Genomic DNA, 25,330 nt, shown 5'->3' on the forward strand with positions numbered 1-25,330 from the left:
AAGAGGCTGTCATTTCCCCATTGTATATCCATGCCTCCTTTATCATCTATTAATTGATCATATATGCTTGGGTTTATATCAGGGCTCTTTAGTCTGTTCCATTGGTCTGTGGGTCTGTTCTTGTGCCAGTACCAAATTGTCTTGATTACTGTGGCTTTGTAGTAGAGCTTGACGTCGGGGAGCATAATCCTCCCAGCTTTATTCTTCCTTCTTAGGATTGCTTTGGCTGTTTGGGGTCTTTTGTGGCTCCATATGAATTTTAGAACTATTTTCTCTATTTTGTTGAAGAATGCTGTTGGTTTTTTGATAGGGATTGCAATGAATCTGTAGATTGCTTTAGGCAGGATGGCCATTTCGACAATATTAATTCTTCCTATCCATGCTGCACCATTTTCTCTTAAAGGCCCTTTCAGACCATGACTGAGTAAAATGTGTGTGTATGTGGGGTCACTTGGTTCAGTCCAAATTTCAATTTCCTACTTTTTATTTGGCCTAGAAGTCCTGGCCTAAGGTCCATCACCCATGGTTCACCTCATGCTTCAGGCCCATATAGCTCAGTCCTCAGGTATGTCCATGCCTCAGCTTCAAGTTGCATTTGTCTAACAGAAGAGAAAACATGACCTTGGAACCCTGTTCCAGCTGTGTAACTTGAGAGATGTACTTTGCTGGTCACAGCTCCTTAGCAGCAGGATATGAGCCATTGTGATGAAGCCTTTAAAGCACATGGGGCAGGTCTTACTGTTCTTCAGGCAGTAAGTGCTCAGTCAATGACAAGTGCCTTTCCTGCTATTGTTCCATTGTTTCCTGTGTAGGAATCTTGGCTTTAAGTTCCTCACAAGCTATCAGTGTCTCCTCCATGGGACTGACCCCACCTGGGCTCCTGGTCAGGATCTGACACCGGAGGCCAGTGCAGCTCTGGCCAGGCTCCTCCCCCAGACTGTGACGTAGGGCTGGCTGCCTGACCTGGTGAGCAGTCCCAACCCTCACCCCTCCCTGGGTGGGGGCCCTGTCATTCCTCACAGGGCTGCCAGCACACAGGTCCCCAGTCTCTCCCCAGACACCAAGTGTGACAGGCACCTCTGTCCAACCAAACCCACCAGGACCTAAACTAAATTTCTCTTCCAATTCTGTTCAATTATATCTGATTACTTTGGTAATGGGTTATACATTCAAGTTTTTCAAAATTTAAAAGGCACCACAAAGTGTGCTGTAAAGAAAGTCCCCTCCCACCCAGCACCCACACCCTTAGTTCCCCTTCCTGGGGACAACCAATCTAAATCCCTTCTTAAAACAAACTTAGTCGGCTCCTGTCTTGTAAAAATCATAAGCATTTGAAGCAAAAACTGACTTCAACACAAAACAAATCCTACCACCTGGAGCAGACACAAAAGTACAAACAAAAGCCCACCCACAACCCCCTCAAGGGACCGCCAGCATTTCAGTACATGCCCTCCCTGCTGCCAGTGCACATCCACTTTCCAAAACGCAAAACACAAACTCAAGAGCAGAACCACAGTATCGATTTTTCACTATCTTGCCAATGTCTCAGGAACATTTCCTCATGGCTTCTTCCTTGAATGACTCTGATAGCTTTGTGATCTTCCAGAAATACTGCTTATTTAACTAGATCCTAGTGAAGGGCATTTGGGATTTCCAGTGTGGTGATGGGCCCTCAGACCCCAATGCCTACTTGTTTGTTGTAACAAAGTCCTAGGAGAGAAAATGCTGGGTCACAGGCGTGGCCATTTTTAAACACCCTGGATACCCACCAAACTGTCCTCACTTTGCTCAGCAGGCCTTGGTGTCTAACCCAAATCTGATTTCCTCAAGGCCACAAGGTCCTGGTTCATATATCACTCAATAGTAGGTGTGTGTGCCCCTAACCCCACCACCACATCTAGACTAGGGCTGGGGCAGGTGACCTGATTTGTTTACCCAGGCAAAGGGCCTCACCTGGGCTCATCCCAGTCCCAGGTGAGTCAGCTGACCATGGCACCACCCTTCCCCAAGCAGGAACCCAGCTGGGACAAGGGCCACCACCTTCCAAGGAGAGAAACAGACTCGGCAGTGGCTGGAGAAGGACGGGCAGCAGCACCTGGCGCAGGTAAGAGCCCAGCCTCCTTCCCTCACTGTCCTGACCCTCTGGGACTTCCTGGCAGTTTCCTTTCAAGGCGCCTCACTCTGGGAGCCAAGTGTGAACTGGGGTTTCTCCTACGACCCCAGCCCTGGGCCAGGTCTGAGGGTCGAGTGACCTTCTTCCAGTATCATGAGGGCGCCAGGCTCCTGACTGCTGGTGACAGTGTTCACGGAGATGGGACCCACACCTTGCTCCCTGAAGCGGGCCCATGGAAGGCCAGGCAAAGAACTGATTGTCCTCAGAAACTGAGTGCAGGCCTCAGTTTCTGTTACTTCTCTGCCTGAAGCTATTTCTACCAACAAGTTCTCTACCAGGCAAGGAAGCTGGGCCAGGGGCTTAGCCACTCTCAGAACTGGTTTCTTCATGTGGAGACTGGACACATCCCCCCAGTCAGAATTGAGTGAGGTAATGGACACAGGGGGCCAGTGTACGCAGCAGCCCCAGAAGATGGTGCTGAAATGGGGCTGCTGGGGGCTGGGCAGCAGGCAGGGGTGTTACATGTGGCAGCCCAAACTAATGACCCTACCTCCCCAGCCTTCTCACCTGGGCTCCTGCCCTTGCCCTCTAGTCCACTCTCCAAACATCAGCCAGAGGGAGCTTGTTAAAATCAAAGTTGGGCCATGTCACTCTGCTGCTCACACTTCTCCAGGGGACCCCATCTCACTGGAGGAAATGCCACGTCCTTCCCATGGCCCACAGGCCCGGGAGGATCTGGACCTCACTGCCTCTCCAAGCTCCTCTCCTGTTATGCGCCCCCTGAATGACTGACTTCAGTCTCACTGGGCAGACGTTCTGTACACGCAACGGGCCCTCCCATCTCAGGGCTGCTGCAGCGCTATGCTCTCAGCCTCAAGGCACTTCCCTAGTCCTTAAGGCACCTGTCAGCCCCACAGTGAGGCTCTTCTGGACCTTCTGACACCCGCTACCCTCCATCCCGCTTTCCTTAGCCCATCAATTCCCACCAGTGGACACAGCATTTGTTCCTATCCATCCAGCTAGAAGTACCACTCCTCCAGGACAGACTGGTCTGCTCACCCCCTTCTCACCATCCCCAGAACAGTAGGGGGACTTAGTGCTCAGTAGATGCACTGAAGGAAGGAACCAAGCTAACGATCCTGCACACCCTCTGTGAGTAGGTACTGTGCCACCTGCTTTCCACACACTTCCTTCTAAGACTCTTTTCATCTCCATCATAACTCTGTGATACAAGTATGGTTACCCACAATACAGAGGAAGAAATGACACTCAAAAGGGACTTGTCCGTGCTTGCTCTCACAAGGCAGAGGCAGCAGTCTGAATCCAGCCCTGCCTGCTCCCAGGGTCTTTGCTCCTGCTCTGCCCCTCCAGGGCCTGGATCCAGGGGCATCTGCATTCCCTGAAGCAACTCACAGTTCTTCTCCAGCAGGCAGTACAGCCCTGAGAGGAGAGGCACATGCTGGCGGCCTAGCAACAGCTTCCTCCTTCCCCACTTATCACATCCCTGGGCTAATCTGGCCTTCCAGTTCTTCCTCTGACATTCTAACCCACGATTCCCTCCCATGTGCTGTCTTCTGAAGGATGGATGAGTTGTCCCCAGAAACAAGTAGGAGTCCCAGAGTTTCAGCTCTTTGGAACAAAAAAGTGACCTCATTACAAAGTCCAAAGATGGGGGCTGACAACCTCTTTTCAGCCCCACTCATCTCTGAGGCCTCGCTGCCAGTTTGCTGTGGGTGTTATTACTTATAACATCAAAAACTACATTGGCTCAGGGATAGAAATTCTGGAAAGTGCAGTGAGAGAGAAAAACTCCTCTAGAACGGATCGGTTAGGTGGCTCTTTTCCTGCCAGAGGAGCCGGTGGGCTGTGGGAGCCATGATCACTGACCTGAGCCCTCCTCCACTGTCAGATTCAGGAGCCCGCCTTTCAATCCGCCTCCTCAGGATTATGTTTCTTCACTTCAGGCCTAGGTTTTTCTTCAAGGGATTTTTTTGGATTCTCTCTTCCCTCTGTCTCTGTTCTCCACTCTTTTAAGAAATAGTAACCAGACTCCTGTTGTGTGCCAGGCATTGGGCCCAGCACTGAGGATTCAGAAATGAACAACATTCGCAACCAGAGAGGGAGACAGGCAAACGAATACAGCACAGTGGAAATCTAACCCAGGAAATTGCTCACAAGAGGTGCTTAATAAACATTAGTGGAATGAATGACGAATAGGTGAATGTCATGTTCTGTGGTCTAGAGAAGGGAGGCTTGCCTAATTCTGTGGTGTGTGGGTGTGGAGATTTTGGGGAGAGCTTAGTACTGAAGGAAGAATGGTTCACCAGATGAGCAAGGGGGAGAAGGCATGAATGGTATTAGAGACTGGGAACAGCACCTGCAAAAGGAAGGAATCAGGAACTAGCAGGTGAGAACTAGAAGAAGCAAAGAGTCTGGAATGAAGGCAGGTGGAAGAGTGAGGAGGTGAGACTGAAGATGGTGCCAGGAGACAGGACACGGAGATCTGAATGCCAAGTTGAGGTTTGAGATTTATCCTGAGCACAGAGCTGGCTGTGGCTTCAAGAGCAGGAGTTGAGGATAACCCCCCGATTTCTGGCTCAGACCTTGGGGTAGGTTTGCTGGGGCCACTGCAGAGAGGCAGTAAAGCTGGGTGAAGATGAGTTCAGTTTGAATAACCTGCAAGAGGTGGTAGAGACCTGGAAAGCTGATGGACTCAGACCTGGGCCTCCCTATCCCTGGAGGAGGACACTCCACCCCCACCCTCCCCAGCTGCCCTAGCCATTTGTCCAGCACCCCAGAGACCCAACTGCCTAACAACTCTTATAACCAGCAGTGGGTCCAATTCTGCTGTGGCAGGTGATGTGCCCGGCCAAGCACAACACCCCCACCCTGAGCAGCAGGCTCTCTCACTCGGGCACTCTTGGGTGAGATCCCAGGGTCAGTCTGCGTGGAACGGGGCGGGGCCCTTGCAGCTCAGCACCGTGTCAGGTGTCAGCGCGCAGCAAGAAACCGTTGAGCGGGAGCCAAAAAGTGGGAGGAACGGTGACGTCACGACGGGCAGGACATACTCAGGGCCTGAAGGCGTTTCCGCACCGCCCCGAGAGCGAGGGGGCTTCCTTTTCAGTTCGGGCAACAGGCAGCGCAGAGCGCAGCCGCGTCGACTTTGCCTCCTCGACCCCCAACAGCTGTCTCAGCGCATAATCTTATCAGGCAAACAGGGGGCCGGTCAACCTCATCATCCTTCCTTCCGAGGCCGTAAATGGCCCTCAGAGGTCAGGGTAGTGGGCAGGCGAAGGGACACTCGCTCCCTTTAAACCTCGATTTGATCCGCGCAACCTCCAGTCCGGCAAAGAGGGGACGCGGACCCCGACCGAGCCCCCATCCTCTGCTCTGCTGCTTTACCTGATCTCTTTTTGTGGATACCGGCGCCAGCCGCAGGCGCCTGCCGAGCGCGAGAGGCTGGGTGGGCTCCAGTCACCCACCCGGCCGACCATCGGCTTGAAGAGCGAACCGCCGTTTCCCACCCGGCAGCCGCAAGGCTTCCTGGGGCCACCGACGCAGGCGCTCTGGACGCCGCAGCGCCCCGTAGCGTCCTTGCTGGGTCTCCGCACCGGCGCCGTAGCCCGCAGCGACTGGAGGCGGGTGGGAGTCCTCGGGGGGTTGTCGGGCGGTGTGACAGATTGGAAACTGAGGCCTGGGGCTGCAGAACGGAACAGACCCCAGGACCACTGCGGCTCTCTCTGCTGCCCCAGCGCGTGGAGTGCTCCCATTTCACAAAGCGGGAAGTTGAGTCTGAGGGAGCGGGCGGGTTCGTCCAGAGCAAAAAAATCAATATGACGCCCCAGTCTTTATTATAGAGGAGAAATGAGGGCAATAAAAGTAATTTGTAAGGAAAGACGGCGCATTTCATTATGTAAACATCAGACTGGATTACACTCAGTCACGCTTGTACATAATAAAACGAGCAGTTTAGGTTTAATACAAGACAATATTCAACTGAATTTTGCCGAGTTTATATTCGACATCTTGGGTCGAAGGCTCATGTATTTGTATACACGCATGGAGTCGCTGTGACAGCTACAAATGCAGATGTACGTGGGTGTGTTTCTGGTGACTCACCAGTGACCTATCCTCACCTGGTGAGGATAGACTGATTTTCCAAAAGGGTGAACTTTCCCCCGATTAGCCTGATATGTGCATTTCTGGATAATATATTGTATATTAAAACCGGGGGAAATCTCATTGTATTTGTATGTAGAACAGGTTATGATGAGGTTTTTGCATACATTTTGGGAAGATACTGGAAAGTCATGTGAGCCGTACAAGTCATGAGGACAGTTTGTTGTGGTGAACTGTTGTGTGTGCATTCCAAGATGTCCAGTTCTCCACGCCCTGCTTCATAAAGGCTAGTTCTGTCCCCTCAGTCTGTGGCATCCAAAAATGTTCACACAAATTTCCAATCTGTTCTGATTTATTCAGCCAAATAACAATTTATACCACTTTCGATGGGGAAGCATAGTGTGGTGAACAGAACATAGCCTCTGCCCTTGTGAGGTGGGGTCCAGTATGAGAAAAACCCAGATATTAATCAAATAATATGATAAATAGCTTGACAAAAGAGGCAGCACAAATCAGGGTTAGGGAAGCACGAGAAGAACCAGCCAACTAGCAGGGTTCCCATTGCCTGACAAAGCCAGGCAGAGAGGTAGCATTTGAGCTGAGACTTGAAAAGAGCCCCACTGTGTTGCCGGGGCAAGTTCACTATGGATTCAGTGAGACCAAAGAAATGACAGTAGAACATTCTTGGGGTGAAAGGATTATACCCAACTTTATTTCCATGGTGGCAGGTCAGTCACTAGAATCCTGTCCACTCAGAGCGAGTCTGCATGCAGCAAGCCGGTCTCTGCCTCTGGGCCTCTCTACCCGCTCAGTCATCTCAGTCTCTGTCTTCGTCTTTGCTCTCCTGCAGCCTTGCTGCGCCACCATGTCACCCAAAGCACTGGGTGGAGCTCTTTATATAGAGTCAATAACAACGTATTGCCCACATGTGTGTAGTGAGCTAGCCAACCAGGGCCAGGTGAGAATCCTGGCCATAGGAACCTTCACTTTATCCACACCCACACAGAGAAGGCTGGTGTGCCAAGCAGAAGGACCAGTATGAGAAAAACAGGCCCAGGGGCCCTGGCACTCAGTAGACACTCAAATGTGAACAGATATAAATGGATGATTGAATGAGACTCAGAGCATATTTGCTGGCTGGGAGCCCTTCCCGCTATGTGATGAGCCGCTGAAAGGCAGGGGAACATCTGCTTTCCTATTCTGCCCAGAATTGAGTTGGGACCCAGAGAAGGTGACCGTAATGAAGGGGTCCCAGCCATCTGGTCCTGGTTTCCATCCTAGGAAGGCAGGCGTCCTTAGGACGTCAAAGAGCATTTGCTTTACAAAGAGCAGAGTGGAAGCCCAGGTGGAATGCATGGCTTCCAGCAATATTGTTGAGTTAGTATCCATGCAAGGGGCTCCAGGTTCTGCATTAAATGAGAAGGCTCAGTACTGCCTGTGACCTCTCAATCTAACAAGGTAAATGGACAAAGTAAAGAGACAAATACTGGAGCAGTGAATAACATTAGCGTTTAGAACATGGGGCCAGAGTTAAGGGGAGGTAGGAAGCACAAATCAAGGCAAGCTTCCTGAAAGAAGTGTCTTTTGGTTTGGGGCTTGAAAATGATTAGGAGTTAGCCAGGCAGGAAGTAGAGATAGCAGAGGGGAAATCCAGATGGAACAACACATGCAAAGGCCTGGTGACATGAGAAAATTCAGTTAATTTAACGATCTGAAAGCAGCTCTTTGTGGCTGGAGCTGAGAATGGGGGTTGGAAAAGGACCCAAGGCAAAAAATGAAGCTGGAGAGTTAGGGAGAGGTTGCAAACAAATGTTGCGACTCAGTGCCAGTTGGGACTCAGCTCCAGTGAGTAAAGTGTCTCTGTGTAAGAGACTGAATAGAGAGTGGTGGGGTCTGTGGCATCTGGGAGTTTGCTGCAACTCAACTGCAGCTACTCAGCTGCATCCAGGGTTGCCAAAGCCTCCTGTGTTTTAGGAGCAGTACTCCTAATAAAACAAGATTATTAAGGCAGTGTCTTGAGTTTTGCATTTAGGCTGCTAATTTGAATGTATAACGTACTGTGCTAGGTCAGATAAAATCTGTTTGCATCTGGCCTGTGAGTCACCATTCCTTCCAGTCTCTGGAGGAATTATGTAGGCCTTGAGGGCTACTTTAGGGAATGTGGGGGAGATTGTGGGAGTGGGGAGCCATGGAGGGCTTTAAGCAAGGGCACAGAATCCCAGGCTCTTGCAGAAGGGCCTGTTGGCTGCCATCTGGAGAACAGCAAGAGAGGAGGCAGGGCCCGTGGGGGGATGTTGTGGCTCCTGGGGAGGGACAGGGCGATGATGGAAGCCTGAACACAGCATGGGGATTAGGGCTGGGATGTGGGACAGATGGGATTTGATGGCAGATTAGAAGGAATGGTGTGTGTGTGGGTGTGGGTGTGTGTGTGGGTGGGGGGTGTCAAGGTTAACACAAGGGTCAAAGCAGCAGCTACAGAGGAAGGAGCAGGAGCAGTGATGGATGAAGATGACCTCGGCCCCTCTGGGTCACTCAGAGTAATCTGGACCTTGGGCTGGAGTCATATCACCTGCCACAGCCCCTTGGTTCTTTGTGGCACCCAGGCATCCCTTTACTGTGTTCACCTGTCACATGTAGGCCCAATGGGGTGAATAGGGCACCCCTTGACCTCAAGGAACTGCAGTCCAGCCAGGAAGACAGACTGAGGATAACTGATGAGTCCGGGGTGGGAAGCTGGCCCAGCATCTCCCGGAGAGCAGGGCCCTGGGGGGAGCTGCAGGGACCTCGTCACCTGAGGAGCTGGGGAGGCCTCTCCAGCAGGAACCAAAGGTGATGAGGCATGGGGCAGGGCAGGGCATCTGGCTGGAGTGGACTGGCCCAGCAAAGGCCTTGAGATGTGACAGGGCCAGTGGGTTAGTGGGTGACCCAAAAAGAACCCAGAAAGACAAACTGCCCCACCACATTTCACCTACAAGGGAAATTCAGCCTTTCTTCCAAGGTGCTTCCTTTGCATTTCTTCAGATACCTTGCTCTGAGGTCCCACTGATTCTCCCCTGGGACAGAAGGTATTCAATAAATGTTCCCAATGCTCCTCCAGACCCCTCCCCTCTGCCCTTTGGAGCGATGCTCTGATGAGTGTTTGAATTCTGCTACAGACTGTGTGCCTGTTTAAAGAATTTCCATTGGTCTTCACTGGGGCAAAGATCAAGGCTGCATGTAAGTGGTATATGGTACGAGTGCAAGTACCCAGAGGTGAAGTGGGGTGGGAGGCAGGGAGGAATTCCAACGTGTCTCACTGCCTTTCTGTTGTAATATTAAGCCCCCACCCTCTTGACACTGGACTGAATTTTGTGTAATTGTGGGATGATGCTGTGCAAACCTCAGACATAGGTTGGGTATGCAGCAGGTGCTGCTATACACCTGCTGGTTGAAGTTAGGTCTCAAGTGATCAGATCTTGTAAGCCCTTCCAACCTTTCAAACACATCAGGGAAGGACATGCCCCTTGTCCTGCCTTTCCTGGCCAGCATGTCCGCCTGGGTGGAACCCTGGGTCCAGATTCTAAAGCCCCAAGTCAGTTAAACATGGTGGGATGGAATGAGGGTGGAGACCATGGACTTGGAACCAGACTTGGGTTCAGGTCCAGCCCCCCATCTCCAGATCAGGGGCAGCAATGCCTCCCGAATGTCTTTGTCATCCTGAGAGTGTTGAGTGGCACGTGGGCAGGTGGTGGATGTCCGTGCCTTCTCAGCCCTCACCCCTCCTCACGCTGTGTGCCCTGCAGGGTGTTAAGGAGCAGCCATGTCCACCCTGTACCCATCTCTGGAGGACCTGAAGGTGGACCACGCCATTCAGGTAAGCAGCCGCGGCAGCCTTCGTGATTACCTCAGCGTAACCCATGGAGGCTTGTCTTGCAGGGTGCTGGCTGTTGGGGCCAGTGCAGGGCCCGCTGGGTGGAGCAGGTGCCCGGGGGCCCAGGCAGTGGAGTTGCAGCAGGAACAGAACAGACCCAGCAGCTGCAGACAGGCGTCTCTTGGGCCTGCTCTGCCCCGAGCTTCCTCCATGTGGGTTTGGGTGGACCCCACACCATAAGGCCAGTTCCAGAGCACACCCCATGACAGCCCATGGCATGGTACTTTTGCTCAGCCCCTAAAAGACCCCTTCGCCTTCCATCCCACCTGTGGACCCATGGGTTTTGAGAATTTGAGGCTCTTCAACTGAGCATTTAGTTGTGAGCTGGGCCTCAGTGTTCTGGCTGCTTCGGGTCGTAAAAGGGTCATGCCATGGGGTAGGTCATGGGCCCAGGAAGAACCTCCCTGCAGAAGCATAGACATCTACAGAGGTTACATTTGCACACCACCTGGAAGATGCATGGACTCGCCTCCCCAGCATACTGATGCCCTGACCGTCAGCCTCAGGGAGCCCCAGGCTCCAAGTGTTTCAGGGTCCTGGCCACAGCTGACCAGCATTCTCCACCCCTTCCCAGGCCCAGGCCAGAGCCACACCCAGGATGCCCGCTGTCTCCCAGCCTTCAGGTGAGTGAGCTGTGGTGGGGTGCTCCTGACTGAGAGTGGCCTCTCTGGCCATTTCCCAGCACTTGTATCTTGTGTGCCACTGTGCTGAGCATTGTATGCACATTTAAGCCTTACTAGAGCCCTTTGAGGGGGACACTGAGAAAGCTGCGGCTCAGTGGGACACTAATGTCCCTGATTTGGGGTCACACGAGGCGACTAGGATGTTTGGTCCTTAGAGATGTTCGCGGCAGTCTCAATACAGGCCAGTGAGCCCTCAGGTCAGATGCCCGCCTCCCACAGCCTATGGATTTCTTAAGAGCAGGGCCTTCATGGTCTCAGCACTAGTCCCGCTCTCTGTGTTGGATGTCTTGCCAGTGCCAAGTAAGGTCAGTGGAGCTGACCACCAAAGTGGCACACGAGGGACTTGGTGTCTCACGTGCTCCTGGAGGAAGCCAGGCCCACGTCCCCAGCAAGCATCCCTGCCCCCCCTCCTGCAGGTCCCATGTCCCTGGGGTACACACGCTCTCAGGGATGTACTGCAGCCGTGGAGATCCCAGGGCCCAGGCTCTCAGTGAAAACGAGCGGCCACCTGGGAGCCAGGCAGGCATGGCTCCGCTCACACCCTGTATCACCTTTCTCCTTCCTCTTTTCCTTCCCATCAGTTTTATACCCAAACCTGGCAGAACTGGAAAATTATATGGGTCTTTCCCTCTCCAGCCAAGAAGTCCAGCAGAGCCTGCTTCAGACTCCAGAAGGCTGCCGTGTAGGTATTCGTCTCCTGCCTAGTGTGGGCACAGAGTGTTCCTTGGTCTTGACATTTAAACAGACCTCAATCTCCTCTTTCCCCAGCATGCCTGCCCCTGTTTCTGGCAGCATTTCTCGTTCTGAACCTTCAGCACAAGTGCTGTGGGGCTTTGTGGTTTCCCGAGGGCCTTGGGGTTGGGGGGCCACTAGCTGCCCTCTGACCTCTGGCTTCAGGCTGTGGGCCTGAGCCTGCTGGACAAGAAGGGAAGACATTAAACACAGCCTGAACCCGGGGGCTTCTCAGGAAGGGCTGCTTGTGCCTTGAGAGCAGCAGCGTGGATGGCAGAGCCAAGCAGAAGGACCTTGTCACCCAGCTCTGGTCCCCCAAATTAAACAGCGATGGTCGATTCTTGCTCTCTGTGGCTTCAGGGAGCCAAAGAACGGGTGATGCAGAAATATTCACTCTGGAAAATGTGCTCACTTATGGACTCCATCCCCACTCAACAGCCCCCTCCCCCAACCCCAGCATCCTTGTGGGCCATTTGTCAGTGTCCTGGTCTGCCGCCTCTCCCTGAGCCCATGAAAACGGGTGGCAAAGGGCAACTGCAAATCTCGCTAAAGCGGGAGGGTTTCATGAAGTTGACGGAAGTGACGATGAGAACTGCCACTGTCACATACAAAGCTGATGGAGGATCTCATGGGAGGAAACGGACAGGGACAGGGACCTGTGGGACCCTGAGAAAAACTGGTGACACCCTGGTATATTTCTCCAAAATGATCCCCTTAATAGTTATGCTGTGAAGTGCAAACACATAGAAAAGAACATTGTGTTGTCTATAGTTACATTAGGACATACGTGCATTTCACCTAAATTTTGATGAAACTATGACAGATATATTTATAAAACATTTTATTTAAAATTTTTAACTTAACTTTTAAATAATCATGGATTCACAGGAAGTCACAAAGATAGTACAGAGAAGGGTATAGAAGATTGTACCTTCACCAAATTTTCCCAGTGGCTGCATTTCACGTAGCTCAATGTATCACAATATTAAAAGCAGGCATTTTCCATTGGCACAGCCTGTGTCTGTAGCTCTGTGGGTTACTTTAGCACCTGAACAGACTCATGTAACCACAGGTATAATCAAGAATAGAACTATTTCATCTCCACAGAGGTCTCCTCACACTGCCCCTTCATAATCAGGCCACCCTGTCCCCCTCACACTCCCTGAGCCCTGGCCACCAGGGCTGTTTTTTGTCTCTATAATTTTGTTGTTTCAGAATGTTATGTAAATGCAGTCATATATGTTTGACCTTTCCAGATTGGCCTTTTCACTCACAGCACCATGCCCATGGGATGCCTCCCAGGCGCTGTGGGCATCGTGGTTTTCCCTTTTCACTGTGGTGTAGGATTCCGCGGTGGGCCCTGCTGTATTTTCAACCTGTTGCGGGACATCTTGGTTGTTCCCAGTTTTTGTTTATTACAGACCAAGCTATCGGGGATGTTTGTGTGCAGCTGTTTATATGGGCATATGTTTTCATTTCTCTGGGATATATACCCAGGAGTGCAATTGCTAGCAGTTGCTAGGTCATGTGATAAATGTATACTTAATTTTTTTTTTAAGAATCTGCCAAACTATTTCCAGAGTGGCTGTCCCATTTTATATTCCTGCCAGAAATGCATGAGTGTTCCTGTTCCTCACCAGCATTTGGTGTTGTCACTGTTTTTAATTTTTGCCATTATAATTTTGTCAAAACTACAAATTATTTTGCCATAATAATTCCTGTCATTATGGTTGCCCCATCTTAATTTGCATTTCCCTAATGGCTAGTGGTGTCAAACATCTTTTCATGTGCTTAACTTACCAGCTGCAAACTCTTACCATAAAAATATTTCTTCGTATCTTTTGCTTATTTTCTAAATGGAATGTTTGCTTTTTTAAGTCAAGTTGTGGCAGTTCTTTATTCTAGAGTCCTTTATCAGACATGCAGTTTGTAAATACTTTCTCCTGGGGTTGTAGCTTCTCTTTTCAACCTATGAAAAGGGTTTCTTGCAGAGCAAAAAATATAAATTTTGCTGAGGTCCAATTTGTTCTTTTTCTTTTGTGGGTCATGCTTCACTGTCCTGTTTGAGAAATTTATACAAGACCTAGGACCTGAAGATTTTCTCCTTTCTTTTCCTCTAAAACAGTTATTGTTTAATGTTTTACATTAAGTTTATAATTTCATTTAATTTTTGTACAAGGTGTGTGAGGTTTCGGTCAGGGTTCATATTTTTGCCAATGGATGTTTAGTTGCTCCCCACCACTTGCTGACAAGACTGTTCTTTCTCGTTGAGCTGCTCTTGCACCTCAGTTAAAAAGCACTTGGCCCTAACGTGTGAGGCTGCTTCTGGACTCTCTCTTCTGTCTCACTCACTGTGTGTCTGTCTTTCACCATCACCACACTGTCTTGATGACTGTAGCTATAAAGTAAGTCTTGAAATTTAGTAAAATGATTCCTCCCACTTTACTCTTTATGTCAGAATAGTTTTCGTTAGTCTAGTTTCTTTGTCTTTTCATATAAATTTTAGATTAACCTTGCCTATATTGACAAAACATCTTGTAGAGATTTAATAGAAATTGCATTCACTCTGGGTATCAGTTTGGGGACAATTGACAGCTTTACTGTGTTCTTCCAATCCTTGAATAGAAACTATCTCTCTGTTGCCATCTTTTTATCTTTCATCCGTCTTTTGTTGTTTTCAGCATACAATTCTTACACATTTGTGAAATTTATACCGAAGTAGTTTTTTTTTTGAGTGATTGTAAGTGGCATTGTATTTTAAATTTCAGTTTCCACATGTTCTTTGTTAGTAGATAGAGGAAAAGTTGATTTTGTATGACAGTCGTTTATCCTGTTACCTGCCTGCACTCATTTATTAGTTCTAGGCGTTTATTTGTAGATTTCTTTGGATTTTCTAGTACACCATCATGTCATCTGCAAATAGAGACCATTTTATTTCTGGTCTGTATGCCTTTTATTTCCTTTTCCTGCCTTGTTGCTCTGGCTAGTACTTCGAGTACCATGTTTGACAGCAGTGGTGAGAGTGGACATCCTTGCCTTGTTCTGGGTCTTAGGAGAAAAGCATGCATTCATTTTTACAATTTTACCTTAAGTTTTTTCAAGACAAAAATCAAATCAAGACCTCTTTTCCTCATTGCTACTTGCTGTGAAATCTTTTTCATCTTTAAGTGAATTTTAATGGGGTGTTCTCCTAATACCAGTTTATCTTAGAAAATGAGGGTCCCCTTTCTGTGCATACCCACCCTCTCCCCATTTTCCTCGCTGTTTTTCAGGGGGACTTTGGCGCCCCCTAGTGGCTTCATGGAACCCTGTTCCCTCTCTGCCCCTGAGAAGTGTGTGGTGCGCGGGTGGGATAGGGCCCAGGGATCACTCCATCCGCCTTTTCCCACCCCAACTCCCCCGACCCCCCGTGCCTCCCTGTTCCCCTGGTGTCTGCAGACAGTGGTCTCGGGCCCCTCGCCGGGCATGCTGGTGGCGCCGGCTTCTGGGAACAGCCTGGGCGCGCGACGTGCGGAGATCAAGCCTGGGGTGCGCGAGATCCACCTGTGCAAGGATGAGCGTGGGAAGACCGGGCTGCGGCTGCAGGCCATTGACCAGGTAGGGCCGAGGGCCGGCCAGAGGGGGCGCTCCGCCGAGGGCAAGCGTGCGTCTGGACAGCGCCCCCTCCGCCCCCCGCAGGCCCCAGCTGCTGGCGCTCCCTGCTCCCACTACGTCCTGGGCTTTGCCCTGAGCGGCGCAACCGCGTCAGCTTCAGTTCCGGCAGCGCGGTGTGGACCGGCAGTGGCGGCCGTCCCCAGTAGGGCAGGTGCAGAGCCGCGTGCCGCCTAACTCCCAGGCGCTGGCTGTTCCTCTCAGTTGCCTCCCCCAAGGCCTGGGGCTGGCCTGGGTTGCAGCAGCAGGGATGGGTTGCCCCTCTGGGGGCTCCTGTGGCTCAGAACCTCCCTTCCTCCCTACCCAACAACTGACAGGGATCTGGCTTCCAGATGGCTGTCTGTAGCCAGAAGCCAGGGACACTGATGCCTCTGTGAGAGGCCTGTACAGTCCAGAGCTTGAGGATGCAGCCCAGGGTTGAAACCCTGCCTCAGTGGCGGCCCAGTTGTGTGGCCTGGAGTGTTTCCTCCCCAGGAAAATGGGGTAACCATTGTGCCTGCCATGTGGAGCTTTATCCTGGTGCCCTGTAGGCTCCCAGAGGATAAGCAGGAAAGTGACAGCTTCGAGGAGAACCTGGGCTCGGTGGGCCAGGGGCTCACTGTCTGGTCCTGCCTCCCCCAGGGGCTCTTTGTGCAGTTGGTCCAGGCCAACACCCCTGCATCCCTTGTGGGGCTGCGCTTTGGGGACCAGATCCTGCAGATTGATGGGCGAGACTGTGCCGGGTGGAGCACAGCCAAGGCCCACCGGGCGGTGAAGAAGACTTCAGCTGAGAAGATCGTCATGGTTGTTCGGGACAGGTGAGTGGCCGGGCCCCAGGAGCCTCTCCGTGTGCCCCCGGCAGCATCCCAGCCCAGCTCACTGCCTCTGCCCGCCAGGCCGTTCCAGCGGACCGTCACCATGCACAAGGACAGCATGGGCCACGTGGGCTTTGTCATCAAGAAGGGGAAGGTCACCTCTGTGGTCAAAGGGAGTTCTGCAGCCCGCAATGGGCTCCTCACCAACCACTCCGTGTGCGAAGTGAATGGGCAGAATGTCATCGGGCTGAAGGTAGGCCGGCGACCCTGCTCTGCCCTGGAAACTTCAGGAGCTGGGGGACTACTGGGTGGTGGGAAGGTTCACGTCTGTGTGGGGGCTGCTGCCACCATCTGAGCCTCAGCGTCCTCATCCTCAGGATGCTCCGCAGATCAAAAAGACAAGGTGTATAGAGCTCCAAGCACACTGTAATGCTCAATAAATACTAGCTAATGTCACCAACATATAGAGGCCAGAGATGTGGCAGAAAGTGGGAGTGTGCCAGGATGTGGCACCCAGGTGGCTGCTGGCTACAGGGACACCTCCCTGCTCTGCATGACTTATTTGCATCCTGGACCACATTCAGCAATAGGAAAATTTTAGAAAATTGCTCTTCAGAAACTCATTTCTGACCTCTGTTCAGTTTTTGAGGTGTGTGTGGTAAGTTTTGTCTCGTAAAGACAAAAAGGAGCAAGTGGTCGGGGGGCAGTGCTGTGGTCGTCGGCCGAGAGGTGGCCGTCTTCAGGGAATGGGCCACAGAACATGCTGAGTCATGTGGCTTCTGGTCCCTGCACAAGTGAAAGTGCCTTTGTCCTGACTCAGTGCCCCTTGGAGCCTGAGTGGTTCTCAGTCCCCTTGGGACTTAGGGTCAGGGTCCCGTCCCCTCCTGCAGCCAGGGCTTCAGGGTGCATGTGGCAGGGTCCCCCCAGCAGGAGTGGCATCTCATGTCACAGCTGGTGCAGTTTTTTAAGCCAGTTTCCCACCCCTTCCAAGGGCCATCACCGAGCCATTCCTGTCACAAATCTGTGTCCCTGTGCCTGACAGTCTCTGCACCCTCCCTGGAGGCTTGCTCTGGTGGTTCATGAATATTGTGAGCAGGAAGCTCTTCCTAATATCTGTCAACGATCCCTTCTGCTAACGTTTGCCCCTCCTGGGGGGTCAGGCATGACAACCCAGAGGGAATCCTTTGAACCAAAAAGCCAACCATGTTCATACCCCTCCTGAGGAGTGGGCCCTCTGAGTTCATTCCTGCCAAAACAGTGCAGGTCGTTGATCTTAACCCTCCTGGAGAGCAGTTGTTCTAAAACATGCTGCATAGTCTCTTATGCTCCCTGATAGCTCCAGGCATCATTATGAACTTGTCAGTTGTCCTGCCAAACCATGGCCTTGTGAGGCTCTGAGCACTGGGTTTGTCCCTTCACTGAATGGCCCTGGAGAGCCATGCTTCTTGAGGGCATTTATCTCTTCAAAGCTTACCTATTTCCTCTCTGTGGCCATCACTCACCCTGCTTGGCACATCTCCCACTTATCCTGCAACAACTAAGAAAGCACATAATCAAGTTAGAAAGATGTGTGAAATAAAGGCCACCCTTCTCTGATCAGAGGCCGGAGGCTCCTCTGTTTGGCCCCAGCTTTTAGCATTTGGACTGTTTGGTGCACTTGGCATAGAGACTTTTTGTTTCTTGTTCTCGCCGTGATCTGGATGGTGTCTGCAGGTCTTTTTACTTCTCCACAAGATATAAGAGGAAGAGGTCCCATGCAGGCTTGGCTCAGGGTGGCTGACAGGAGCCCAGTGGGTGGGCTCCTAATGTCCCCACTGTGTGCTTTAGAGCAGAACCTGCATGTGACCAGCGCCAGGAACATGGGATAGAAAACGTGGGCTTGGGGAGCCTCTGGGAGGTCTTGGGAGGAGGGGAAGGGGAGGAGCGCTCGTGAGGCCCTGTTCTGGGTCAGCCCAGCACGACTGGCCTGCAGGGCGAGGCCTGTGAGCGGTGGCTCATTTACAGAGGAGGTCCTCAGGTGGGGGCCCGCGTTCTTGCTGGAGTAAGGCCTCCGCTGTGTGTCTGCCTGGGACCCTCCCCTAACAGGCAGCCCTGCCCTGCAGTCAGGGGCTCGTGGCATCTCCAGTAGGAGCCGTGCTGACCCCCACCCCTGCAGAGGTTGCCCTCGGCCCCCTAGGATGACTGCTCACTCACCTCCTTTCCAGGACAAAGAGGTCACAGGGATTCTGGCCACAGCTGGGAATGTTGTCACCCTGACCGTCATCCCCACAGTCATCTACGAGCACATGGTTAAAAAGTAAGGCTGCTCCCCTGCTGCCTCGCCTCGCCCTGCCCAGCCAGCCCGGCTTCCGCATAGCTCCCACAAGGCACAGCCCGGCCTGCCCTTCCCTCCTGTCCTTTCAGGGTGGCTGGCGGCTCTGGACAAGTGAAAGTCTTAGAAGTGAAAGTGCAGGCCCCCGTGTGGTGCACAAGCTGGTGGGCGGGTGGGGAGAAGCTGCTGCCAGTTTTGATGACCATTGTTCCTGCATCTAGGTTGTCCCCAACGCTGCTCCACCACACCATGGACCACTCCATCCCAGATGTCTGAAGCCCCAGGAAGGCAGCTCGGCCCTCCCCACTCCTGCAGCAAAGGGCAGAGGTCTCCCGAGGAAGGTTGCAGAAGCCTGCTGCCTGGGGCGGGGCTGTCTTGAGTCGGGGAGTGTTCTAGGTGGGGCGACACTGGATCCCAGGAGTGTGTCATTACTACACACAGGCCTCCCTGGAGGCTCAGACTCCTAAGGGGCAAAGGCCCCCAGACAGCCGTTCTCTCTGCTGGTTTCCATGCTGGCATATAGGCAGGCTGGCTAAATATTGCTCAAAGCTACCGTTGGGTCCTTTTCAAGATTTTTGACTCTACCAAAAACAGTTTCACATTTTGAGAGAGCAGCAATACATTCTTTGTGAGAACTTGTTTTCCCCATCACTTGCTCCTTGTCACCAACTGAATATAGCTATGACCCTTCTTTTGAATAGCGATTTGATTTTAAATAAAATCCCTTCCTCAAAGGTAGTTGAAACTTCCAGAATTCTTAGCCCCATGACAAGCAAGGGAGAGCTTGTTCTCTCCTAAGCAGTGGTGAGACAGAGGCCTTTTTTCTACCCATTGCTTCTGAGAGCAGTGGCTTGGCTCTGCCACTGTCGCGTGCTGCCAGCCAGGCCCAGGCAGGGGTGACTGGGGCTGGGGACGGGGTGGGCTCTGCATGAGGGGCCCTGGCTTTAGGGCAGCCTCTCTTGGTGGCTGTGGCCTGCTTCTGCAGTTGCAGAAGGTAGGTGAGAACCACCCCGGGAGGGCTGGAGGGGTGCGATGTGGTGTACTCACAGGGCCTCATGCTCTGGGGCCCCCGGGGAGGCACTTCTAGGTCCAGGAGGGGAGTGACCCCCAGCTGCCATACAGGTGCGTGGGAGAGCTCAACTGGCACGTGGCTTCCTGGCCTCAGCAGTGACCCCTGAGTGCGCAGCTCTTTCCCGCGTGTGCACGATGGCTTCCCAGCTGGGGGGGACCCGCTGAGCCCTCTTCACTCCCCCTCAGAAAAAAGACACACTGTCAGAGAACAGGCCGAGGGGCTGGCTGTGTTTTCATGCTTTAATTCAGAGCTGTCTGCTGCCAGTACAGCTCTGTCTTAACAAAAGGACAAGTGACAGAAGTGAAGACCCCCTCCCCCCGCCTTCCTGTATCCCCTGAGTTCTCATCAAGGGGATGGCCGAATAGAAGAGTACACTGTCCCCCAAGGTCAGAGAGGGGCCATGAGTTCATGGGGCTGAGGCTCCTCAACAGGCCTTAGCCCCAGAACCCTGTCATTGCCCACCCCTCCCCAGGGCGCCGCCAGATAGTTGGGAAGGTGTTCAGTGAAAAGTTAAGTTATCCCCTTGGGAAATAATGTGGGATAAACGCCACTCGGGGCCAGCATTCGGGGCCAGCTCTAGGTGCAGAGCCCCAGCCTTTGCCTCTGGTTCCTGCCCGAGCCTGGACAGGAGGAGCAGAGGGCCACTCTGGCCCAGACCCTCCTACGAAGGAGAAGCTGCTTACTGCTGCTGGGCTCCAGGGGACCAGCAGTTCCAGAAGATGATTCCTGGAAACATGTCCTTTGGAATCTACTGAGCTCCAGGGGAGAGGGGCGGCCCCAAAGATTTCTGCTGCAGAAACTGAGGACAGGAGGGAAAGGTCACAGCCTGACAGGAGGCAGTATTAAGCAGGAGGGAAAAGGGGAGCTTTGGAAGTTGACACTCAACAGGGGGCCCTGGTCGCTGGCCTCACCCTCCAGCCCCCCATCGTGTGCCCCGCAGAGGCCGGGTTTCGAGCCTGAGCCAGCTCTACCCCCTGACGCTGCATAGGCCACCTTGTACCTTTTGCATAGATGTGGACGCTGAGTGCACATGCACGTGTACAAGAGCCTGGCTGCAGCCACTGGCCAGCGTGGTCCCAGGTTTTGTCCCGGGCTGGGGTGGTGAGCCACTGCCCCCCACTAACATGAAGAAGAAAAGCTGGTTGAAGGCCCCACCAGACCCCCAAGGAGAGGACCCTCAACGCTGTGGGCTAGGGCCTCTGTGACCCAGACAGGCAGGTCTCGGGTCACAGCAGCAATAGAGGGCAGCCGCTGGCCCCACTCACCTCATCCACAGACCCCAGGTCGAAGCCCAGGCCAGCCCTTCATAAGTGGCTTCTTCAGTACCAGGGACAGTGTGGACTAGGGCCCCAACCCTGACCACATCCACCAAAACACAAGACACACTAGGAAGGCCACAGAGAGCAGGACACAGGAGCAGTGGGGCTATGCAGCTCACCTAAATTCCAATGGTGAAAAATATATCGATTTTATGTTGTCAAATATAGTTGTACATTTATTTTCGTGGCAAAGCTTCGACTATTTCTAAAGAGACACTACGCGGCTCCATGAGTACATGGCACAGAAGGCTGGGTCCTGGCCACTCCTGGCTTGGCTTTGGACTGGGCTTGTCCACTGCCCCTCCATGTCATGACCCCAGTGTCCTGTGGGGCAGCCCCAGCCAGGCCCCAGGAGATCAGGTTTGGTTTGACTGAGGCGGGGGTTGCTCCACAAAAGATGGCTGGTGTGAGGCCCCAACCAAGGTGGGGGGAGCTTTGGAGGCACAAAGCGTGTGGCAGAGGGGGCTCTTGCCCCAGTAGCGGGACTGGTCACCCACTCAAGTGCATGCAGGTGCTCCCCTGAGTGGAGGGCACAGAGAGGAAGGGCAGAGCCCACGAGTCAGGCAATGGCTGTCAGAGCAGTAGGGATGGGCAAGCAACCTTGGCAGAGAATCGAGTGCTCCCCGGCCCCCTAGGCCAGAAGGGTAAGACACAGGGTCCCACCAGTGCTCCCCAAATGTGGGGCCTAACCCCTGAAGAGGGTGGAATGACCAAATGGGTGCAAGTTCTGCAGGGGAAGGTGGAAGTGGGTTTACTTTGTAAATTAATAATGCTAATGAAATGTCAGCAGCTTTGTGGGGGGCTCTGGACGTGGTCCCAGGCAAGGAGGGAGGCAGGGAATCTTCCAAGTGTACTGGGCTCAGGCTGGAGCAGGGAGGCTGCAGGGCTCCTACCCATCCTGCCCCACCCACCCCTGCCTAGGAAACCTCCCAGGGCACCCTGTTTTGGCCTGATTGAACGTCATGGCTTCACATTCATCTTGCCATTCTTCCTGCTGGAATTCTCTGCCAGGGGCAGATAGGTCTAAGATTTAGGAATTCTCACTCTAAAGTCAAGCAGCCATCTATCTCACTAGAGATCCTGGGATGCACGAGAACCAAGCCCCAAAGTGAACATAGTGCAAAGTGGAAGTTGGGCCTGAGACTCGCCCCAGAGAAGCTTGGGTCAGGCTCTAGGGGCAGCCATGGCCTCTGGCTTTTCAAGCCAGCTGAGGATTGCTGAGTCCATCCCTGGCTCCCAGACTGCAGGGCCTCATCTCAGAAGGCTGCAGGACCCCCCTTGAGCTGCCAGCCCCTGCCTCCTCTTCTTGTGCTGGCAGTCTCCAGACAGGTGCTAGGGCCCAGGCACGTACTGCGTCCCCCAGCACCAAGCCTGCCTGGCTCGGGTCTCCCAGGAAGAAGGACCTGACAGGCCCAGAAGTGCCAGGAGAAAAATGGATCACAGAGAAGATCTGGGATGAGCAGACATGGAACCCACACTGCCCTCTGCCGCCTCTTGCCCATCACTGTCTCTCCCACAGCCCGTGGCCTTGACTGTGCTTCTGATTCCCAAAGCAGGCAGCAGCCCGAAGAGCTCCAGCCCAGGTCGGCGGTCCCAGCCTGGCACAGGGCCCTGGGCCAGGTGTTTGTACTTTGGGCTACAAGTCTAAGCAGCAGGGATTAGCTCCGTCTGAGGAGCTAATACTGGCTCAGAAGCCGGGGCTGAGGGCAAGGGGTAGCTTGGGAGAGAAAGCAGGCAGCGAGCAAGGGACTGGGCAGGCTGTGGGGGGTGGGCGGGGCGGCTCCCCAGACCAGCACGCAGGGACTTCCTGAGTAGGGGCTGCCCCTTGTGAGGGGCAGGTGGACAGGGCTGAGTTGTGGGGCCTCACTGCGCTCTCTCTGGTCTATCCAGGCAGCACGCCTCCTCACCCCTTGTTCTCTCTTCCCTTCTCTCCTGCAGATGTTTTGGGATACCTTCCCCCAGCTCCTACTTCCAGCCCCCAGACACTGTTAATATCCTGAAAAAACCACTTCCAAACCCAAAACTAAATAAATAAGATGATGCCCCACGGGAATGTGCAAGAGAGAGAATGGCACCCCTACAATCAGTGGTCAGGCTGCCAGAGCCGCAGGCCAGGCAGGGCCCCTCAGAGCTGGGCGCTGCCACCGGCCTCGCTCGGGCCCTGCTGGCTCAGCGAGCGGCAGCTGATCCTGCGGATGGAGTGCAAGGCCACAGTGCAGCAGCCCCGCAGCAGGGAGCTGATGTTGTAAATGGGCTGGCCCTGGCGCCGCTGCGAGCGGCACAGCCAGGCCACCGTGGGCACGGCTGGCACCACCACGGCCAGCAGATCCACGATGTAGTGGCGGCTCCAGTAACTCTTGGGCTCCTTCTCGGCCACGGCTGCCTCCTCCTCCTCTTCCCCCGGGCATGCCACACTCACCGACAGGCTGGGGTTGGGGGTGGCCGCAGGCTGGAGTGGGGTCGGCCCTCGGACAATGGGCTCCGGTGCCTCAAGCTCATCACCCACCGTCACCACCACTGCTGAGTTGGGGTCTCTGGGCCCTGGGGGGTGGGGATCCAGCTCTGGATGCCTGTCCCCTGACTCGAGGACTGTCCCGCAGACCTGGGCCTTGGTCACTTTCTCCAGGATTGTGTCCAGGTCAGGCTGGTACTGCACAGAGTCTGTCTGGATGGCACGCTCCCGCATGCAGCTGGCCTGCACGCCAGCCTCCATGCCACACAGCAGCTTCTCATAGGTGGTGCTGGCAGGGAAGCGGGGGCCCAGGCTGAAGGAGCCATGCAGTGAAGCCTCCTCGGGGCCACAGTCCACCCCCGAAGACAGCAGGCTGCTGGCCTCCAGGGCATCCGTCCGGCTCAGTGTGTCGTCGGTGGCCGCAAAGCCACTGTCAGCCCTGTCCTCAGCAGAGGCACCGGGGTGGTCGCCAGGGGGGTGGTCACCGCAGACAGCTGGGTCACTCAGCTTGGTGTAGGTGGAGCTGCGAGTGAGGGAGCGGGCGGGGGACCCGCCAGCCGACTCCCCGGCGCCGTCCTCCTTGGCTGTGCCGTTCTGGGCCACCTCCATGCTGTGCAGCAGCGTCTCCAGCTTCTTGTTCTGAATGTTGATGTCCACAAAGTACTTCTGCAGCCCCTTGTCCTTGTCAATCAGGTTGTTCTTGACGGTGTCGATGACCTGCTTAAGCTGCTTGATCTCCTTGCGGGCCTCTTTCAAGGCCAGCTGGGCCTCCACGCGGTGGCACTCCTCCTCAATCCAGTCCTCCTGCATGCGTGACAGCTGCGTCTTCAGGTCATCGATCTCTGTGTCCCTGTGAGCAGAGGAGACACACATGCTCACTGCCTGGCCTGTCACGGCCACCAAGGACAGGCAAGGCAGGGGCTGTCACCAAGGACAGAGGGCCTGTGCTGCTGTGGCTCAGAGTAAAACAAAGGGCATGACTCAGTGCCTTTCCTTCTTCTCTTTACTCCACAGGGGGAGTGACTGGGGACAGAGGGGCCATGGCAGGAGAGGCCTCCTCCTGGGGGGAAAATGTCCCCACACCATGGCACCCTCACTCCTAGAGGCCAAAATGCAGATGACCAGCCATATTTAAATCCATTACCTAGAGAAGAGATTAGACAATAGAAATTCTCAATTGATACATGCCACTGCTATAAGAACTTAACATGTCCATTAGAGAACCCTAACATAAACAATAGAAACCAAGCCTAAAACCTCTGCTCCACAGAAAGGGACGTGACTTCCTTTACTAAACCTGGTTGTGAAAAATTTCAGTGGAGGGATATTTGGCCAGAGATACCTGGGGAGAGGGTGATGGATGGTTTTATTTTTATGAAATTACCACCTTCAATGTTGGAAGGGTGCTGATAATGTTATTCCTTCCCTCAAATGGGAGATCCAAGGAAAATGGTGGAAACAGAAGGTGTCCGAGGAAAGGATACCCCCAAAAGGAGAGCAAGCCAGTGGAAGACTCTCGTCCAGAAACTCTCAGGCTTTTAAAAATACCTGAATCTGGGGGCTCTAGGGCAGGGAGACGAGCTAGAAAAATCTTCTATCAAGTCCAGAGGTTAAACCAGGGTGAGCCTGGATGGGATGAGGTAAAAGCAGTGAGAAAGGAGGAAAATCATTCACCAGACTGTGCCTCGTGCATTCCTTGGCCAGCACGCTTCTCAGGGATGTGGCCGCATGCAGCCAGTCAGCCCAGCATTCGTGGGGATAAATCCAAATAGTTTGCCCGTCATGTTCGGTTTATGAGTCCCGCAGAGGGCCTGTCTCAGGTCAAGCACCATGTACTTTTCAGTTAGATTGGAAATTCATTTCAGGAAGTAGGGGGGGCCAAGAATCTCCCCAAAATGCTGAAGGGGCTGGGCTGAGGGGCTGCCGTGGCCACGAAGGTCAGCTATGGTATCATCTGGAAAGGGACAACTGTCCAACAGAACACCCCTCAGCACAGGCAGTGGGATGGCAGCAGGGAGCCGGAGCTGCTCAGAGTGGCACTAACACACGTACCAACAGGTGTGGGATGCCTGTTCTACCTGCCTCCGGGTGGGAGGCTCACTCTAGGGGGTCTCCCTCGCCAATGCCAAGCCCTGGGAGGGAGAGTGAGTCTGCAGGAAGGAACTGGGCCCCTC

The 25,330-nt window shown here is 53.4% G+C and overlaps 3 protein-coding genes across 26 annotated transcripts in view; 1 reads left to right on the top strand and 2 right to left on the bottom strand.

Moving 5' to 3' along the window:
• LOC130683873 (EF-hand calcium-binding domain-containing protein 8-like) overlaps positions 1-5,653 on the bottom strand; it is a 41,948-nt gene extending 36,295 nt beyond the window's left edge. For all 8 annotated transcript variants that reach the window (XM_057502846.1, XM_057502848.1, XM_057502850.1 and 5 more), the window contains exon 1: positions 5,516-5,653. In XM_057502846.1, the coding sequence (XP_057358829.1) occupies positions 5,516-5,607 (92 nt within the window). In that variant the 5' untranslated portion in view covers positions 5,608-5,653. The remainder of the gene's footprint in view (positions 1-5,515) is intronic.
• SDCBP2 (syndecan binding protein 2) lies at positions 1,975-19,051 on the top strand. 10 transcript variants are annotated; one of them, XM_057502840.1, is made up of 10 exons: positions 1,991-2,104; positions 3,133-3,273; positions 10,015-10,085; positions 10,717-10,765; positions 11,407-11,507; positions 14,996-15,154; positions 15,830-16,005; positions 16,084-16,255; positions 18,207-18,298; positions 18,535-19,051. In XM_057502840.1, exons 3-10 carry the CDS (start codon positions 10,032-10,034, stop codon positions 18,587-18,589), a joined length of 858 nt encoding a protein of 285 aa, XP_057358823.1. In that variant the 5' UTR covers positions 1,991-2,104; positions 3,133-3,273; positions 10,015-10,031; the 3' UTR covers positions 18,590-19,051. The 10 variants fall into 10 exon arrangements, with proteins under 10 accessions (XP_057358819.1, XP_057358825.1, XP_057358823.1 ...); XM_057502839.1 differs by having other exon boundaries at positions 3,133-3,265; XM_057502838.1 differs by lacking the exon at positions 3,133-3,273 and adding an exon at positions 9,254-9,448 and having other exon boundaries at positions 2,010-2,104.
• Positions 19,052-20,669: 1,618 nt separating this feature from the next.
• The window catches only part of SNPH (syntaphilin), a 34,648-nt gene continuing 29,987 nt past the window's right edge, over positions 20,670-25,330 (bottom strand). For all 8 annotated transcript variants that reach the window (XM_057502831.1, XM_036924824.2, XM_036924822.2 and 5 more), the window contains one exon: positions 20,670-24,006. In XM_057502831.1, coding sequence (XP_057358814.1) covers positions 22,830-24,006 — 1,177 coding nt within the window. In that variant the 3' untranslated portion in view covers positions 20,670-22,829. The remainder of the gene's footprint in view (positions 24,007-25,330) is intronic.

Source organism: Manis pentadactyla, chromosome 5, assembly GCF_030020395.1.
Source record: "Manis pentadactyla isolate mManPen7 chromosome 5, mManPen7.hap1, whole genome shotgun sequence".
NCBI classification, from domain to species: Eukaryota; Metazoa; Chordata; class Mammalia; order Pholidota; family Manidae; genus Manis; species Manis pentadactyla.

Coding starts and splice junctions, on each gene's coding strand:
- SDCBP2 (XM_057502836.1), top strand. CDS start 1,990: ATGGCACCACCCTTCCCCAAGCAGGAACCCAGCTGGGACAAGGGCCAC. Junction 2,105..11,406: donor GGCAGCAGCACCTGGCGCAG/GTAAGAGCCCAG, acceptor CCTTCCCATCAG/TTTTATACCCAAACCTGGCA. Junction 16,006..16,083: donor GTCATGGTTGTTCGGGACAG/GTGAGTGGCCGG, acceptor TCTGCCCGCCAG/GCCGTTCCAGCGGACCGTCA.